The 17,309-nt window shown below is 37.4% G+C and overlaps 2 protein-coding genes and 2 pseudogenes across 3 annotated transcripts; 3 read left to right on the top strand and 1 right to left on the bottom strand.

Moving 5' to 3' along the window:
• Positions 1–7,650: 7,650 nt before the first annotated feature.
• LOC120191422 (exocyst complex component EXO70I-like) lies at positions 7,651–10,337 on the top strand. The gene is given in 3 exon segments (XM_039194369.1): positions 7,651–7,926; positions 7,929–8,641; positions 8,866–10,337. Coding segments are annotated over 3 exon segments (2,115 nt in total). The 5' UTR covers positions 7,651–7,856; the 3' UTR covers positions 10,198–10,337.
• Positions 10,338–10,495: 158 nt separating this feature from the next.
• On the top strand, positions 10,496–11,522 carry LOC120191406 (annotated as a pseudogene).
• An 859-nt stretch (positions 11,523–12,381) lies between these two features.
• On the bottom strand, positions 12,382–15,304 carry LOC120191383 (A-kinase anchor protein 17A-like). Of its 2 annotated transcripts, XM_039194342.1 has the most exons (5): positions 14,678–15,293; positions 14,461–14,602; positions 13,361–13,526; positions 12,702–12,899; positions 12,382–12,561 (listed from the first exon to the last, which is right to left on the bottom strand). In XM_039194342.1, exons 1-5 carry the CDS (start codon positions 15,189–15,191, stop codon positions 12,556–12,558), a joined length of 1,026 nt encoding a protein of 341 aa, XP_039050273.1. In that variant the 5' UTR covers positions 15,192–15,293; the 3' UTR covers positions 12,382–12,555. The 2 variants fall into 2 exon arrangements, with proteins under 2 accessions (XP_039050273.1, XP_039050274.1); XM_039194343.1 differs by lacking the exons at positions 12,382–12,561; positions 12,702–12,899 and adding an exon at positions 13,031–13,246 and having other exon boundaries at positions 14,678–15,304.
• A 210-nt stretch (positions 15,305–15,514) lies between these two features.
• LOC120191387 lies at positions 15,515–17,037 on the top strand (annotated as a pseudogene).
• The last annotated feature ends 272 nt before the right edge of the window (positions 17,038–17,309 follow it).

Below are 17,309 nucleotides of genomic sequence, written 5' to 3'. Positions count from 1 at the left end.
ATGGTGACCACTGATGCAATTGCAAAATCATACACCGATATCACACGGCTAAACCACGTGCGACTTCAATTGTAGTTCGTACCCCAGTGTTAAATTTTGTTAGAAACAACAATTTACTGCAGATCTCATTACATTTCCAAACCAGACTTGATTTCATATATAATGTAGACCAAACAGCTAGCCAACTGGATTTACCTTTTTCCAAGGGGGAACTGAAAAGTGTTTTAATCTGAGCTCCTTAGAATCTAGGATTATAAAAATAAATGACAGAAATCATTGGCCGTTTAATTAGGCCAAAAGTGGATGCTTGATTTTAAGAAAACAATGATTATATAAATTGCAATGGAAAAAAAAAGAATCATGGAGCCGTTGTAGGATCTTGTTCTGGATCCAAATGGTCCCAGACATTAAACTCATGTGCACATGGCTTTTGGTAGTTTGTGGCCCTTTGCCAGTCCATGACTCGTAACCTCTATGCTTAAAACAAATCATCAATTTCGCGTTTGGTTTTCTGCTGTTATTACATGCTCTCTCATTCAGTATTTTTTTATATACATAATGTTTCCCATCCTGCTTGATTATCAGATTAACATACAAATTAATTTGAGGAGCAATACCTAATCAACTACAAAATTGTAAACACTTTGAATTATCATCCTTTACCTTGATTGCATTCTACCTAGAACTAGAATCGCTAAGACTTTGGCCAATTGCTACAATCCGGTTGTTGGAGGCCGTATAATAGTATGCGGTTTGCAGACAGCTTGGAGTTTTCCAACAGGGTCCCATACAGTGGAAGAGTCAAAGCAAAGTTGCCAGTTTCTTCTTAATGATTACAGCAAAATACCACCCTCCCCTCTCTTCTCTATCAAATTTTCCAACCCTAATAATTAAATGTATGATTCTCTAGCATTAAAAGGGGTAACTCATTTGATGAAACGATGTTAGGTATGGCTCATATACCAGTTGGAGGACAGATGTTGGAGCGAAGTTGAGCGAAATGAACGTAGCAATCAACATCTATCCATTGGGGAAGTTTTGTTATAGATTGTGGGCTAGGATTAAGTGGGTTGGGGTGCTGGGGCGAAGCCCCGCGGTACTGTACGAGGTTATTTTGGTAATTGTACCGGGGTTGCTTTTATATGATGTAATTGTAACCTAATTGTTAATCATTATTGCTAATAATAAAAAAGCATCTCATCGCTCCCGATGACGTAGACACCTTGCTGAACCTCGTTAAATTTTGTGTTCTTTATTTTCTTTACTGTTCGTTTATTTCCTGTGTTACATAGCCTGATTTCCAACAATTTGTATCAAGAGCATGTTGAGATGGCTATGTCATGTGTGAAATTCGAAGTGGTGAAATTTAATGGTCATGACAACTTCGGATTATGGCAAACAAGGGTAAAGGATTTTTCGGCGTAACAAGGGATTTTGAAAGCTCTGCGATCTCAAAAGCTGGAATCGATGAAGGAGGAATATTGGGAAGAACTGCAGCAACGAGCAACAGGAACCATACGGTTATATTTAGCAGACGAGGTTATGTATCACGTAATGAGTCTGTCGTCTCCATGAGATATATGGAAGAAATTGGAAAGTCAATTTATGTCCAAATCTCTAACGAATAAATTGTATCTAAAGCATAGGTTGTATGAGCTGAAGATGTAGGAAGGTCGTGATTTGCCGCAGCACGTGAATGTCTTCAATCAAATAATTACAAATTTGGCTCAAATTGATGTGAAGATTGAAGATGAAGACAAAGTAATGATTCTGTTGTGTTCATTGCCTTCCTCTTACGAACACATTGTGACTACTCTTACATATGGGAAAGAAACAATAAAAGTTGAAGAGATTACTGCAGCCTTGTTGGCTCACAACCAGTGGAAGCAGAATGCAGGGGAAAGCTCTCATGTTGATAGTTATATATTAAGGGTAATCAAGACAGTGGAAGAAAGTCAAAGAATGAGGGGTTTGGAAAACGAAATTCCAGATCAAAGTCTAGGGGCAAAAAAATATTCATTGCTACAAGTGCAAAGAGCCGGGACATATGAAGAGATACTGTCCAAAGTGGAAAAAGCAAACTGATGAGAAACATGATGAATCATCCAAGTCTGTGAATGTGGTGTATGATGAAAATATAGATTATAGTGATGGTGATATGCTTTCTATTTCAACAACTCATTTGACAGATGCATGGATTCTTGATTCAGGATACTCTTGTCATATAACACCTAACATGGATTGGTTTTCGACATACATGTCAGTTAATTCTGGTTTTGTACATTTAGGTGATGACAGATGTTGCAACTGTTGGTATTGGTAAAGTTAGAATTAAGATGTATGATGGTACTGTTAAACATTATGTGATGTTAAACATATACCAGATTTGAAAAATAATCTATTTTACTTAGTCACTTTGCATAAGAATGGTTTTATTCTTAAGGCAGAAGAGGATAGGGAAACCATTAGAATTGTTAAAGGTGCATTGACTGTGATGAAAGGAAAGATGACTGCAGGGAATATCTATAAATTGTTAGGGAGTACAGTTGTAGGTGGAGTTCATTATGTTGAGTCATATGATGATAATACAAAACTATGGCATATGTGTCTTGCTCATCTTAGTGAACATGAAATGACTAAATTGCATAAAAAAATTTATTGCATGGTGTTAAAAGTTGCAAGCTCGATTTTTGAAAGTTTCGTGTTCATGGTACACAGACTAGAGTTAGTTTCACGACTGGAAAGCACAAAACTGAAGGGATTCTTGATTATGTGCATTCTGATATATCCACCTACCAGAAAATCATCATTGGGTGGATCTATGTATTATGTTACTTTTATTGACAATTTTTTCTATAAAAGTTTGGGTGTATTTCTTGAAACAGAAATCTGAAGTTTTTACCAAGTTCAAGCTATAGAAACCTGAGGTGGATAACCAAACTGATAAAAAGGTCAAGTATTTGAGGACTGATAATTGCACAAAGTACACTGATTCACAGTTTCTAAAATTCTGTGAAGAAGATGGGATTCAGAGGCATTTTACAGTGTGCAAGACACTACAACAAAATGGTGTTGTAGAAATGATGAACATGTCATTGAATGAACGGGCAAGATGTTTGAGACTGAATACAAGGCTTCCTAAAAGCTTCTGAGCAGAGGTTGTGAGCGTGGCATGCTACCTCAGTAACATATCACCAAGGGCATCATTGGGTGGCAAGGTTGCAGAAGAGGTCTGGACAGGTAATGCAGTTGATTTTGGTCACTTACAAATTTTTGGTTGTCCTCCTTATATGCATGTTCCTGGTGATGAGAGATCAAAATTTGATGCAAAGTCGAAAAAGTGCATCTTTCTAGGATACTAGAAAGGTGTCAAAGCATACAAGTTTTGGGATCCGATTACAAAGAAAGTGGTGATCAGTAGAGATGTAGTCTTTGATAAGCAGTTCATGTTGCAGCAGAACCAAGACAATGCACTAATAGATTTAGAACAATATCCAGTAGCAACTGAGAGAGAGGAAAGTTTTAATCCAACTTTTGGTGGTTCTAGTACAATTGATTTGCATGATTATAATTTATCCAGAGACAGAGAGAAACACACAAATATAAAGGCTCCAAACATATTGGGTTTTGAAGACATGGTCTCATTTGCACTTCATATTAGTAGTGATGATCCAACTACTTTCCAAGGGGCTATTACTAGTCAGGAGAAAGGGAAATGGATGGTTGCAATGGTTGAGGAGATAGAGTCTTTACAGAAAAATCATATGGGAGATGGTTCGACTTCCTGAGGGAAATAAGGTTGTTGGTTGCAAATGGGGTATAAAAGGAAACTAGCAGTATCAGAAAAAAAAAGAAGGAAAAATTCAAGGCTCGATTGGTAGCAAAGAGTTTTTCATAGCAGAATGAAGTAGATTATGATGAAATTTTTTCTCCTGTGGTTAGGTATACTTCAATCAGGGCAATACTTACATTAGTAGCTAGTTGGGATTTGAATTTAGAGGAGATGGATGTTAAAACTGCATATTTGCTTGGTGATTTAGAATAACATATTTATATGCAGCATCCAGAAGGGTTCACTCAACCTGGACATGAGCATTTGGTTTGTAGGTCGAAGAAATCTTTATATATGTTGAAACAGTCTCCAAGACAATGGTATAAACGGTTCAACTCCTATATGATTAAGATTGGCTACAAACGATGTGAGTATGATTGTTGTGTTTATGTTAAGAACCTTGATGATGATTCTTTTATTTTTCAACTACTATATGTTGATGATATGTCGATTGCTACAAAGAATATGCATGATGTTGGGTTTGAAAGCTTTATTGAGCCATGAATTTTATATGAAAGACTTAGATGCTGCAGAGAAAATTCTTGGAATGGAGATTCAGAGGGATAGAGGCTCAAGGAAACTGTGGTTATCTCAGCAAGGCTATGTTGAGAAATTGTTAGACAAGTTTGGGATAAGCAATGTAAAGCCAATAAGCACTTCATTGGCAAATCATTTTAAGTTTTCTTCAGAAAAGTGTCATAAGACAGATAAGGAAGTTGTAGACATGGCAAAGGTTTCATATGCCAGTGTTGTTGGTTGCTTGACGTATGCAATGATATGTACTCGCCCTGATTTAGCTCATGCTATTATTTAAGTTTGTAAATACATGTCTAAACCAGGTAGGCGATATTGGGAAGCAATCAAGTGGATTTTCAGGTATTTTAAGGGCATTGTAGGGAATAGAATTATTTTTGGTAATCAGTGGGATAATCCTTTGGTTGTAAGATATGTGGATTCAAACTATGCAGATGATTTGGATGATAGAAGATCTACAACTGGGTATGTTTTTACTCTTGGTGAGGGCTATATGTTAGAAGTAACTGTTCAATCTATTGTGACATTATCTACAACTAAAACTGAATACATGGCAGCAGTTGAAGCTACAAAAGAAGTTTTATGGCTTACTGAACTAGTGAAGGAATTGGGTGTTGCAAGGTGGAGTTCAGTTGCATTGTGACAGCCAAAGTGCTATTCATTTGGCTAAGAATCAGGTGTATCATGCTAGAACTAAACATATTGATGTGAGGTTTCACAAGATTAGAGAGTTGATTGCATCTGGAGAGATATTATTACAGGAAGATATGTTGACCAAGCCAGTTACTACTGACAAGTTCATGCATTGTTTGGACTTGTTGAATGTTTACAGTTGCTAGAGAAGCGTGGTAGCCCAACCCACTTTAATGTTTGGTAAACTCTCAGTTTTCTATTTCATCTTTTAAGGGGCAAGATATTCGTCAAGATGGAGAGTTGATAGGTATGACTCATATACCAGTTGGAGGATAGATGTTGGAGTGTAGTTTGGCGAAGTGAACGGAGTTATTTTGGTAATTGTACCAGGGTTGCTTTTATATTATATAATTGTAACCTAATTGTTAATCATTATTGCTAATAATAAGAAAATAGCCGTTCATCGCTCCCGAGGACGTAGACACCTTACCGAACTACGTTAAATCTTGTGTTCTTTATTATTTCCTATATTACTTTGCCTGATTTCCCAACAAACGATCTTAAATATGCTTTAATAGCACTAGTAAGTAAAACCCTGGTTTTAATGGCTAAAGCAAACAAAGTGGGATTCCCCATCAAACAAAACCCAAAGTCAAAACTCCCCCCGTCTTCAAAAGGAAAAAAAAAAAGGAGCAATAGTTTTTACACGTAAAAGCACACGTCTATTTCGTATTTAATTTGGATTGCACGAATGATTGCGAAATGGACGAGGCTACGTATTATTTTGTTTTGTTTTGCAATCTGGAAAACAATTGCCTTTCTGTTTAGCAGCAGTGTCATGTGCAATATATAATATCGTCCATACTAACTTTTGTACCGACAAATATAAAACTTGGATGTCATTCTCAGACTGATGACCGTCCTACCCTAAAGACTAGAGAAGCTCAAGCTCCCCTCGGTTCTTCCTCCACTTATACCCACAATTTACCAGATTTTTTTTAAAAAAAAAAAAAAACAGAGTACAATTTATATTAAATGTGATTACAAGAAGGTGCAAGTTGTGGTGAAAATGAAGTGGGGAAGCGGGTACACAACTCGCCATGTTATCGGGATCGAAAATCTTGCTGCTTTCAGTGGTGATGCTATTTGAGGGCTCAAAAACAAGAAACTATATAGAGTCGGGACGACTAATTGCCTGAATCAAACCATTACCCAATTTCAGCAGAGTACGTTTCGATCTGCTGACGATCCTTGATTATCCTTGCATGCATACCCGAGTTTTGTTTCTTCCTAATTGTCTTGCTTTATTATTCTCTGCCTGCAAGATATCTTCAATTTCAGAATTTGTCTGTTTATTATAACTTTTGTTTTTATTAAACTACTATTAAAACTTGGTTATATTGGATGGATTATTATTTGGTACAATATTAATGAAAAATAAAAATTAGTGTGGGTAACAGTTGACAAATTTTTTTAACCTAAAACGATACTGAATTTTATTAGGATAAAAGAAGATACAACCTTAATAATACAAGAGAAACTTTTAGAGACGGTGCCCATCAAAAAATTCAAACATAAAATAAAAATATAATCCAAAGGTGTAATAATACTCGAAATCTTTTTTTTTTTTGAATCTGAAGTCCATCATATATAGTAATCTAGTAATTGTTAATAGTATTCATTTATCTCAATCCAACTAGACACTTTAGAGATAATGAAGGAGTGACGAGTGAACTAAATCAAACTTACAAACTCCTTTACAAAATAGATCTGAATACATTTACAAATAATCACAAAAGATAATCTTATCATTGAATGATCGCCGATAATTACGAAACAGATACAAGCAACATGAGAATCTCCACACGATTGCATGTTTACTACAGAGATAGGCGAACAACATGCCATAAAGTAGAGGAAACATGCCACAATAGTAGAGTAAAACGTGTCGCAATAACATATAGTTAAAACATGTCAAAATGATAGACAGACATAAGCAAAATATGCGAAAAGTAATAAATCAAGTAAATAAATTTTTAATACAAATTAAAAAATTGAATAAAATTAACAAAGTTAAAGAGGGATTAAAATAAATAAATAAATTAACACTAATAATCAACTACCGGTATAAAAACTGATGTCGTCGGCGAGAAAATCAAAAGGAACAAAATAAAATAAGTTGCAGCCGTAGGGAATAAGAGAGAAAAAAGCTGGGGTTTTGTACAGTTGACGACATTTAAGTGTTGTTTGTCAAATTATTTTTTATTAATCGTGTATCAAAAATATATTTAAAAAAACAAACGATATAATATAATAATTTTAAACTTTTAAATTGATATTTTTAAAATTAATTAATTAGTTAATTTAATAGAGTCGATGATCTTAAAAACACAAACTTTCACCATGAACGGATTAACCTTTGTTCGTTTTATGAAGTGGTTACGTAAGAGAAATAGCTAGAAGTTTGGCGCTTTGAGCTTCGGGTTGTGGTTATTGGGCTTTCAGTTTGTTGAATGGAGTGGGTTGGTATTTTGGACAAAAACCCATTATGTGCTTCAATGAAGAAGAAGAAGCCCAAAACGTGTTTGATGATTTGATAGAAAAAGAGGCATTGACTTTGGAATTTGGAGTGTAGACTGATTCCAAGCACACCGGCCGAACATGCCTAGTTTTTCTCTTGCAAATTTGACCGTTTCGTATCAGCAGATGCCATTTGTTCTTGGAGTCTTCGTGATCTACCCTTTCTCGTCCTGTTTTTTGTCGTCATTAGTTTATTAGAGTTTTGAAAAGCTCTCACAATTTGCTCTTCCTTGTCTCTGCATCGTTGTACCCTGCTATTTCCTCGAGGACAAGATCAATGGCAACCAAAGAAGTGGATTCAGCGCTTCTCAAGCTAGAATCGGCGTGTTCCGATTTGAGAACACTCCTAAATCATCAGCTAAAATGGGAAAAGACTTGGAAGAGATGGAGAAGAAGTTTGATTCTATAGATGAAACTCTCTCAACAGCTGCAAAAAGAGTAGCACCTTTGCAGTCCCTGGCTATAGCTGCTAAGGCTCTTGATACCAGAACTAATAGAGCCGTCTCTCCGGCTCTTCATCTCCTCCACAGTTTCAAGCTTTCTGAATCTTTCCAGCACAAGCTCATTCAACTCTCCCACAAACTATCTATTGAGAAAAACCCAAGGAATAGACTTAAAAAGCTTCTCAAATACGTCCAATGTATCGATCAGCTTAACAAAGCTATTAACTTAATCAGTCTAGACGGTGAGCCGGTAATTCAAAAGCTTCAAGAGGTGGTGGAATTCTTGAGCAGAACAAAAGCCACTGATCAATATCGAACGGAAAGATTGAAGGAGACTTTAATAACACTTAGAGCTCTATATGAATCCGAGGTTGATGCTATGAAGTTTGATGGGTTGCTTGATGAGGCTTTGCTAAACCTACAGGACGAATTCGAGATTATGTTACAGCAAATGAAGCATCAAAAGATAGGGGAGCAACAAGCAGATGAAGATGCTGATCAACCAGTGCCAGTGGTTTCTGAACTTGGCACCAAAATGGAGGTAGAAATTCTTAGGCGAATTGCAGAAACCCTCGCTGCCAATGATTGTTTGGATATATGTATTGATATCTTCGTTAAGGTAAACAAAATATCTTGCTTTCAAAGAGTAGATCACGAAGTACGAGCTGACTTTTTTTTATTCTTTTAGGAGATTTACGATATATTATATCGAACACATTGCTTTAACCTAGAAACTTGATCAGATCGATTTATAATTCAACAGTGAGGAAGTGAAAGCTTAGTTGCCTTATAAATGGAGATAGACGAGCCCTACAATTTGTCACCCTTTTGTTTGATTAACAGGTGAGATACAGAAGAGCGGCCAAAGCGTTGATGCGACTAAACCCTGATTACTTAAGAACATACACTCCAGAAGAAATTGATGAAATGGGGTGGAAGAGTCTGGAGACAGCAATTTCTCTTTGGATCCAGCATTTCGAGCTTGCAGTCAAAACAGTCTTCCTATCAGAAAAGAAACTATGCAAGCAAGTTTTGGGAGGACTTCCCGAAGTGCTTATCTGGCTAGAGTGTTTCGTCAAGATTACAGATAAAATCATGGCGGTGTTTTTCCGTTTTGGAGAAGGTGTTGCAAGGAGTAACAGAGAGCCCCAGAAACTGTTCAAGCTCTTGGAAATGTTCGACTCCTTAGAAAAGCTGAAACTCGAATTCACAGAGATTTTCGAAGGTGAATCAGGAGCTGATATTTGCATACGTTTTAGGGAACTCGAAAAGCTACTCGTGCATGCTTCAAGCAAAGTATTTTGGGAGTTTGGCCTCCAAATAGAAGGCACTTCCGATGGTTTCACTCCACCACAAGATGGTTCAGTCCCGAAACTTGTGAGATATGCTGTCAATTACCTCAAGTACCTTACCACAGAGACATATAATGCACCCATGGCTAAAGTCTTACGAACAGAACAAATCTGGAAAGCTGGCATCTTATCGAAACCCGAAACTGATGAGAATTTACTCAAAGATGCCATCTCTAACATCATGGAAGCTCTTCAAAGACACATCGGATCAAAAAGTTCGGGTTACAAAGACAAAATCTTGCCCCACGTCTTTATCATGAACACATATTGGTATATTTATATGAGAAGCAGGAATACAGAACTTGGGAAGCTTTTAGGAGAGCAATACTTGAAACAGAAATACAAGAGCGTTGCAGAGGAGTCAGCTTACATGTATCAATGGCAAGCATGGGGACCATTAGTAAGTTTGTTAGAGAAGGAAGAATCAGAGCAAGACACCAAAGCTACAGCAGCTTATGTGAGAGGTAAACTGGAAGCATTTTTCAAATGCTTTGATGAGATCTCAAAAAGGCATGCAAGGGGTTATAGCATTCCTGACGCTGATTTAAGGGCACAATTAAGAGGAGCAACTGTGAAACTGGTGGTTCCTGTTTATAGTGAATTCTTGAATACACACTCAACGTTATTGTCTGGAAAGTCTTATGTTCCTCCTGAATCGTTGCAAGGATTGGTGGGTCAGGTTTTCAATGGAACTGATCGAACAGGAAATGGGAGGCTGAAGCGCCAAGATTCCAAGGACATAATGCCTGCGAGGAACTCGGTTTCCGGGGAAGGAGAGCTTAAGAATTCAAGACGATCTAGATCAAAATCCGTTGATGTATGAATCAATGATTGCTTATTACCTTCTCATGGTTTTGTTTTTCGTTCAAACTGTTGCATGAACGCTAATTAAGATTGCTTCCTTTTTCATAATACAGATATGTAACACAATAATGCAGTGCAACGCAAATTATATACTGGAATTTATGGAACATGCTCAAAGTGAAAATTAAACAAAACATGATTTTTTGGACAGATAAATCCTTATTGGCTCTTATTTTGAGAGGCCCAGGCCAAAGGTAAATAACATTGCACCGCACGCAATATTTACCTAGTTCCAACCAAAGTACGACGATGTTTTGTTTGCTTGCCTTAATTGCTGACAGAACAACGGTTTAGTTGGGAACTGTTATTGGAATCATTCCTTCTTCTCCAAGAATCTTCTCTTCTCCAATCAAACTCCTACTTACCGAACTTTCACCTCAAACACGGCCATCAAATTGTTCCCAGATAATGCAAAGTTTGTTTGGTCCTTTAACTATTATGGCTAATCCCAAAGACCGAGATGAGTCTTCATTTTCCTTCTCCGACTTCCCTGAAGACGTCCAGCTTTGCATCCTCTCCTTCCTTTCCCCGCCCGAGATCGCGAATTTCGCTTCCACCTCAAAACGCTTCGTTTCTCTATGTCGAAACGACACCAAGCTCTGGTTCACCCTTTGTCAACGTCGTGGGGCTCCAACACCCAGATCAATAAATGGGGTGGCGGTAAAATCACTTACAAGCTCCTTTACAGGACCCTAACCCAGTGGGACAATCTCATCGGCTTCTGGCGCCCTCTCGGTCGAGCCGCCCTCTCGGGTCAATGTCCTCGGTTGATCGTTTTCGAGTGGGGCCCATCGTTTGTTTCCGGTTCTAGGATTTGTCCTTACCAAAACGGCTCCTACCATGTTACCAAAGCGCCGTTCTTGTGGATGGGGATATCACCAAGATGGGCAAACCGTATACTTTCTCGATCCGAAGGGTCTAACTGAAATACCATCCGGAGATGTCGATAAATGGCTGGAACTTGTCTGCTTGGACCAAAATTTGGCGCAGTTGTAATAGCAAAGATGTGTTGAGAAAGAGTCCAAGTTCAAAGAATTTGATAGAAGCTAGTGATGAAGTTATAGAAAGTGGTACTGCGGGGAGCTTACCGGACCGATTTGTGTCGGAAATGTATTCGTGTTTCGCAAATAAAACGAGCCCCGTTGGGGATAGAGGGTGGAGGAAGCAGAGGAAGAAGGAAAAGGAAAGGCAAGGGATGAGGAAATGGGAGCCTGAGCATTTCGTTAAAGTTGTTGATTGCTCGCCTACTCAAGACCCCTGCAGGATCTTTGGAAGGTGCTGTGAAAGTAACTCGTTTTCTAATTTGTGTTTTATGTAAGTTAAGAACTTGTGTTTGTAAATTGTAATATATTGTTGTTGACTAATAGTGTTTTCTTTCATCTGCAAATGTGTTGTACAGTGGAATTGGAGTTATTGTCTGACTTGTAGGACTAGTAGGAAAATGGGAATGCTTGTAATGCTGCCTTCTAAAGTTTTTTTGCGAAGGTTTGCCATAGACTCGATAGTTGTATTTCAGTTCATTCAAGTTTTCTGTTCAAGCTTTCGTGTTACCATGGATTAAGCCTTGTCTTCTCTTTATCTCTTTCAAACAATGTGGAATGTTTTTGGCTGATGTTTTCAAATTTGCATGACATTTTGATAAGGTTATTCAAAGTACAAATATGAGAAAAAATGTGTTGGGAAATTGGTTGGTTCAGGGTGTAGACTGCAGTAGGAACCTTTGTGTTGTTTGACAAATATCATTTTTGTGGGATATCATCTGATTTTTAATTTCAGAATGAAGTAGGAGACTGAGACACTGCCCTTAGGCCCTAACCGTGATGTTCCAATTTGGTTTGCAATTTGCACTTGGTTAATATGATTCACAAATGCACTTGACTCGCATACTTTGGGTTTCTTACAGCTCATTGCTAATATGTGAGTATGGTACCACATGTTTTTCCTTTTTAACGAAAAAAACCACTAAAGTAACAGGTAAGACAAAATTATAACAAAGAGGTAACCGAGACCAAAATTGTACAATAAACAAAGAGAAAATTAGCCTATAACACATGGGGTAATGTTTATATTAAACATTTGCAAATAAAGCATCTAATGTGAAAACCGAAAAGGGTGAGGTTCGGCTTTAGCATCGTATCAGAAATAAAGCAAGCACATTGCATGACTTCAGAAAGGGGTCAATAAACATTAAATCAAGCTACAAGCCTGACCAACCAAATGAAAATGTAAAAGTCCATATCATTAAGCCGTTCACGTACAGTTGTCAACTCTTATTGACCAATCTTGCATAAATCTTTCTAAATATGCAGCTGTGTTTTCATTCCTGCATTAAAACAAGAATGGATCACGATCTACTGAAAACATAAACCGTAAACTGCAATAAAAGATTCGACTAACTTATCAACCAGTATTAATGAGAGAAAAGAACACTAATTTATCATTATCATTGAGCTGAACTCTGACCTTAAATCTCTTTCTACGTGTATCACTGGAAGCGAGCTGAGACACATGAGGTTCGCGCCTGGGAGCTTCAGATCTGTATTGTTCTGCTGCAGGTTCCTGCATTCTGCTGCTCTTGTCTTGATTTTGACTTCTTAAGTTTCGGAAAAACCCATCCTTGTCCCATGTAACCTCATAATCAGCACTTAACCGAGATCCTTGCTAATCAATAGTGAATAACATTGGATATTAGCAGGACTACTAATTATAGTTGTTAATGAATGAATATATATATGCAAATTTAAACTAAGCCCCAATCAACAAGCATTTGATTTAACCCATGCTAGCAAAATAACAGCACAGAAGTAGTATCTTTTGCATCACATCTGACAACACCATAGTATTCAGTCAATTAAATCAACCATGCAAAAATGTTTTACCCATTCCTTTCAGATGGTCCAATGCTGTTTCACTGGGGCCAGTGCAGTGGGAACGGCACTGGTTGCCCACTAAAAAGCATCCTTACACATAGGCATTGATAAGCTCTTATCGGGGTTGGAAGTAAACGACTAGTGGTGATGTGCCATTGAATTCATAGCAGAAAAAAAAATAAAAAATCAAGCCATGGTGCAAGGCTCGAGCAAAACGCTCCTCGTCTATAATAAGAAGAGAAAAATGCATACCTTTTGCAATGAGCGGCCACATAATACCCTGAGTGCATCATGGAAATCCCGGTATTTCTCGAACTGAACAACAATTTTACAATGAAGACCTGAAACAATGCCTATGTCTAAGTCATCCTCATCCATCCCCTTAGCAAGATCATCGTCCTCGGAAACATTAAGATTCCTATTGAGGGAAGGTAAAAGAGCACACAAAAACAGTGTAAAATTCAAATGGTAGCATTAACCATAACAGATGTAATCAAATATACATATAGAAATAAGCGGATCATGTAAAATTCAAATGGTAGAATTAACCATAACAGATGTAATCTAATATACATATAGCAATAAGCACACAGAACAATGATGGAACCATATGAAAAGTGTTAGGGGTACAGATATATGATACCGGTTTATTTCAAATTCACATGTCAATCTTCATAGGTGAGAGAAAATCTATGAGAATCTAATGCCAATGACTCATAAATATAAAACGATTAATGTAAGATGACAGCATTACCAATGACAAACATATTATTTTATACATGGCACTAAGTGCAGGTAACAATACCGCAACCACATGAAAAGTATTCGACAACAGAATTATGATATCAGTTTATCACCTATTCAATGTATTCATTAGTCTTCCTTGATAAGGTAAATTCTGAGCATCTACTGTCAATGACTTCCAAATACAAAAAGATTGTAAGAAAATAGGTTATTACCATAAGAAAATTATGCAATTAAACCCTACAAATCCCATCAATAGAAACAAGAGAGGCTAAACTTCTGATTTCTATTTATATCTTGCTAGCATACAGTCATCTATCTTAAGTTTCTAACTATGGTGCCAGTAGGCCTCAGGTCAGTGAAGGAAAGTAAAAGAACATTACGTTAACAAAAAATAAAAACAAAAACAAAAAGCCTTAACTCATAACTGATAGATAATATAAAATTTGCTCCACAAGACCAAAACATCAGGAAACCCACATTTTTGACAGACACGAATCACGACAGAGTTCCCACACATTCAACAACAAAGGCTTCACAAAATTTACCAGAATTCAGTGATAGCAAAAGAAAATGAAGCAAATAAAGGCAAAAGAGAAAGGAATTACCTTATCTTCCCAAATGTGGAAAAAATGGTATGGGTGACCAGCATTGAAGGCTTGGATGAAACTCTCGGCTCCGCAAACCATCGCGACGGAACCCCTCTCAATACAATCGTATCTGGATCGTGTCTTCCTCCCCTCGAGTAACCTACAAATAAAAACCCATTTGAAAAGAAAAAATCCCGATTTGACTTCAAATTCAAGAAAAAAAATGCACGCAAACCTCTATTTCGGAAAGCGTATAACTCCTCCCAATCTTTCTCCATCCTTTCAAAATCGTCCGAAACTGGAATTTCAACAACAAGGTTATACTTAACTCCTTCAAGATTAAGCTCAATCCCATCCATTTTCTCCACTACATAGCTTCTCCAATCCATAAACTTCTTTTCCAATTCCTTCACGTCATCTTCGGTCTCTTCACTCTTCTTCCTACTACTCAAAAACCGAAGGTCATGAATGAAGAGAGCGCCGTGGGCAACCGGCTCGTCTCGCTTCCGTTTCTTGAGGTCTTTGAGCCTTTTTATCTGGAGGTCTTCTTCGGGAACGGTAACGGGGACGGAGAGTGAGGACTTGAGGAAATCTATCAGGGCTCGCTTTAGCTGCCATTCATCGATTGGTTTCGACACCGATGGGAGGGCAGGGTGGATTGTGAGATTGAGTTTCACTCGCGGTACTAGTGACAAACCATTCTCGATTTCTAGGGTTTCCGTTGGCGGCAGTGTCCCTAACGGTCGCATTTTAAATCGAATAACCTTTCAAGTTTCCACCTTTCTCTGCAATTCCTTAGACGATTCTGGCTAGGGTTTAAAGGGAAAAGAAAATAAGCGAAACGCTGTCGTTTAGATCTTCAAGCCGCTGGACATGGCTTTGCTACGACGCAGATGGTAAACATATATATATATAATGCTTTATAAGTTTAAGAAGACACGAACGGATCTCCGACAGCCTCTGCGAAAAGACCAAAAGTTTCTTATTTATGACGTGGCGTCTTTCCATTGGTTTATAAAGGGGATAAATATGTAAACGCATGCGCAATCTATAAAATAACGGGAAAGGAAAATCAAATCTCAAAGGAGAAAGGAGAAAAAAATGGGGTGTTTCTCGTGCTTCGATGGAGGAAACAAAGAGCAGCGAAAGGAGGAAGAAAGATTGGCCTCGTGAGGCTGCTCAGAAAAGGTATCTTAGTCCCCTCTTATATTACTTTTTCAATCCCTTTTACAATTCGCCCCTCTGTTCTCTCATTTTTGGTTGCTTCTATTATACTGTTACCATATGAAAAATATGAGTCTCTTGCATTTTTTTTGGGTTAATTCTCAAATTTTCGTTATCTTGGCCGCTCCATCTAAGATTGATCCGTTTGTTTCTGAAAATTGTTTACGGTTATTGCGTTTTGATCAGAAAAAGAGGAATTCAATGCTGGAAATTAGGACTTGCTACTATGTTGGAAGATTGAAACATTGTTAAATAAGTCCGATTTGATTTCCTTATTATTGTTACATGAATTGCTAGAAGTGATGTATTATATTTATTCTTTTGTTCTTTTTAGTTGTGAAAGACAGTTTTCCTCTGGTTTGATGCCAAATAGAGAAAAGCAGGAGAAGTTGAGCTTTCTAACAGAGTTTTTTTTTTTTTAATTTGAAACCATCGATCAAATTGCAGGCGAGAGCAATTTGAACAGTCAGCTGCAGGAAGAGCCGCACGTGCACAGATGCAAGCGACCGCAAAGCAGTCAGCAAATTCTAATAATAGCGAACCTGTTTTGAAGGTTTTTGTTACTAATATGCTAAATTGGCTTCTCAAGATTTATGGTTATGAAAATAAAATCTGCCTGATAAAGGGGGGAAGGTGGAGGGAAAGATTGGGGGTTTTTCTTCATCTTATCAAGGCACGGTCTTTCCCATAATGATGCCCTTGTCCTCCAATCTCATGCTGTGCTGCCTTTCGCTCTTGCACACTGATAAATAATTTCCTTTCCTTTGGGGTTCAGTTTCCGTGATATTTATAGTTCAGCAAAAAATACACAAATTTTACGCTTCTGTTGATTGGTTATTATGTTTTGCAGTGGCAGATGGGTTGAAGTTGAAGTCTTGCTGTCTCTATTCAGCCTAAATTGCTCATGTATATATGGGTATATCTTTTTATATGTTTATTCAATTAACAATTATCTTGATAGATTATCGTCAATTATTTTCTGTGTTTTTTCTTAAATAAGGTTTCTTTCCTTTCTTATGCACATCCTGATTTCCACATTGGTAGTATTATGCACAATACCATTAAGAATTTTAACACATCAGAACAAATTCTGTTCTGTGATCATTTCCATCATAAACTCGTGTTTTCTGATGTCTCTAAGGTTTCTTCACTTGACTTTGCTCCTTCTAAACTTACTGTTTTCTGTAGTGCAGAAATAAAATTTAATGCTGCCATAGTTTCCAAGTTGTGAGTTCCTCTTGTCAAATAAGTGATACTGTAAAAATGCACCAGCTGTCCATTCTTTGTTCTCTATTTTCAGTTGTAATGGATGATAAATCCAACAAGAAGTTGAAACTGTATTCTTACGTTTTTGCTTTGTTCAATATCAACCTCAACGAACCTAACTTCTTGATTTCCTTTACAGATTCCATGCCCTCCCCGATAATTTTCTGCCCCTGTAGATTTTTATTTGTCCACTTTTCTGGTTTGCAGCCTGGATTCAGCTTCTATGACATAAAAAGAAATTCGTAATGGAGAGAAACCAGCGACTAATAAGAATTTCGGTATTGATCGGAAAAAACTATTGTAAAAATTGAGAGGTTGCTATACATTTTTATAAAAACTAGTCACCATCATGTGAAAGCTTCAACAGGAGCTGATAG

This window comes from Hibiscus syriacus, unplaced genomic scaffold (assembly GCF_006381635.1).
Source record: "Hibiscus syriacus cultivar Baekdansim isolate YM2019G1 unplaced genomic scaffold, ASM638163v2 tig00116968_pilon, whole genome shotgun sequence".
Taxonomy (NCBI): Eukaryota; Viridiplantae; Streptophyta; class Magnoliopsida; order Malvales; family Malvaceae; genus Hibiscus; species Hibiscus syriacus.
This window is presented reverse-complemented; position numbering and strand designations above follow the sequence as displayed.

What these genes read in the sequence shown, in the direction of transcription:
- LOC120191383 (XM_039194342.1), bottom strand. Translation starts at nt 15,191, where the DNA reads ATGCGACCGTTAGGGACACTGCCGCCAACGGAAACCCTAGAAATCGAG. An exon ending in TCCACATTTGGGAAGATAAG is followed by an intron (nt 13,527 to 14,460) that starts GTAATTCCTTTC and finishes TTCCCTCAATAG; the next exon opens with GAATCTTAATGTTTCCGAGG. An exon ending in GTGGCCGCTCATTGCAAAAG is followed by an intron (nt 12,900 to 13,360) that starts GTATGCATTTTT and finishes ACTATTGATTAG; the next exon opens with CAAGGATCTCGGTTAAGTGC.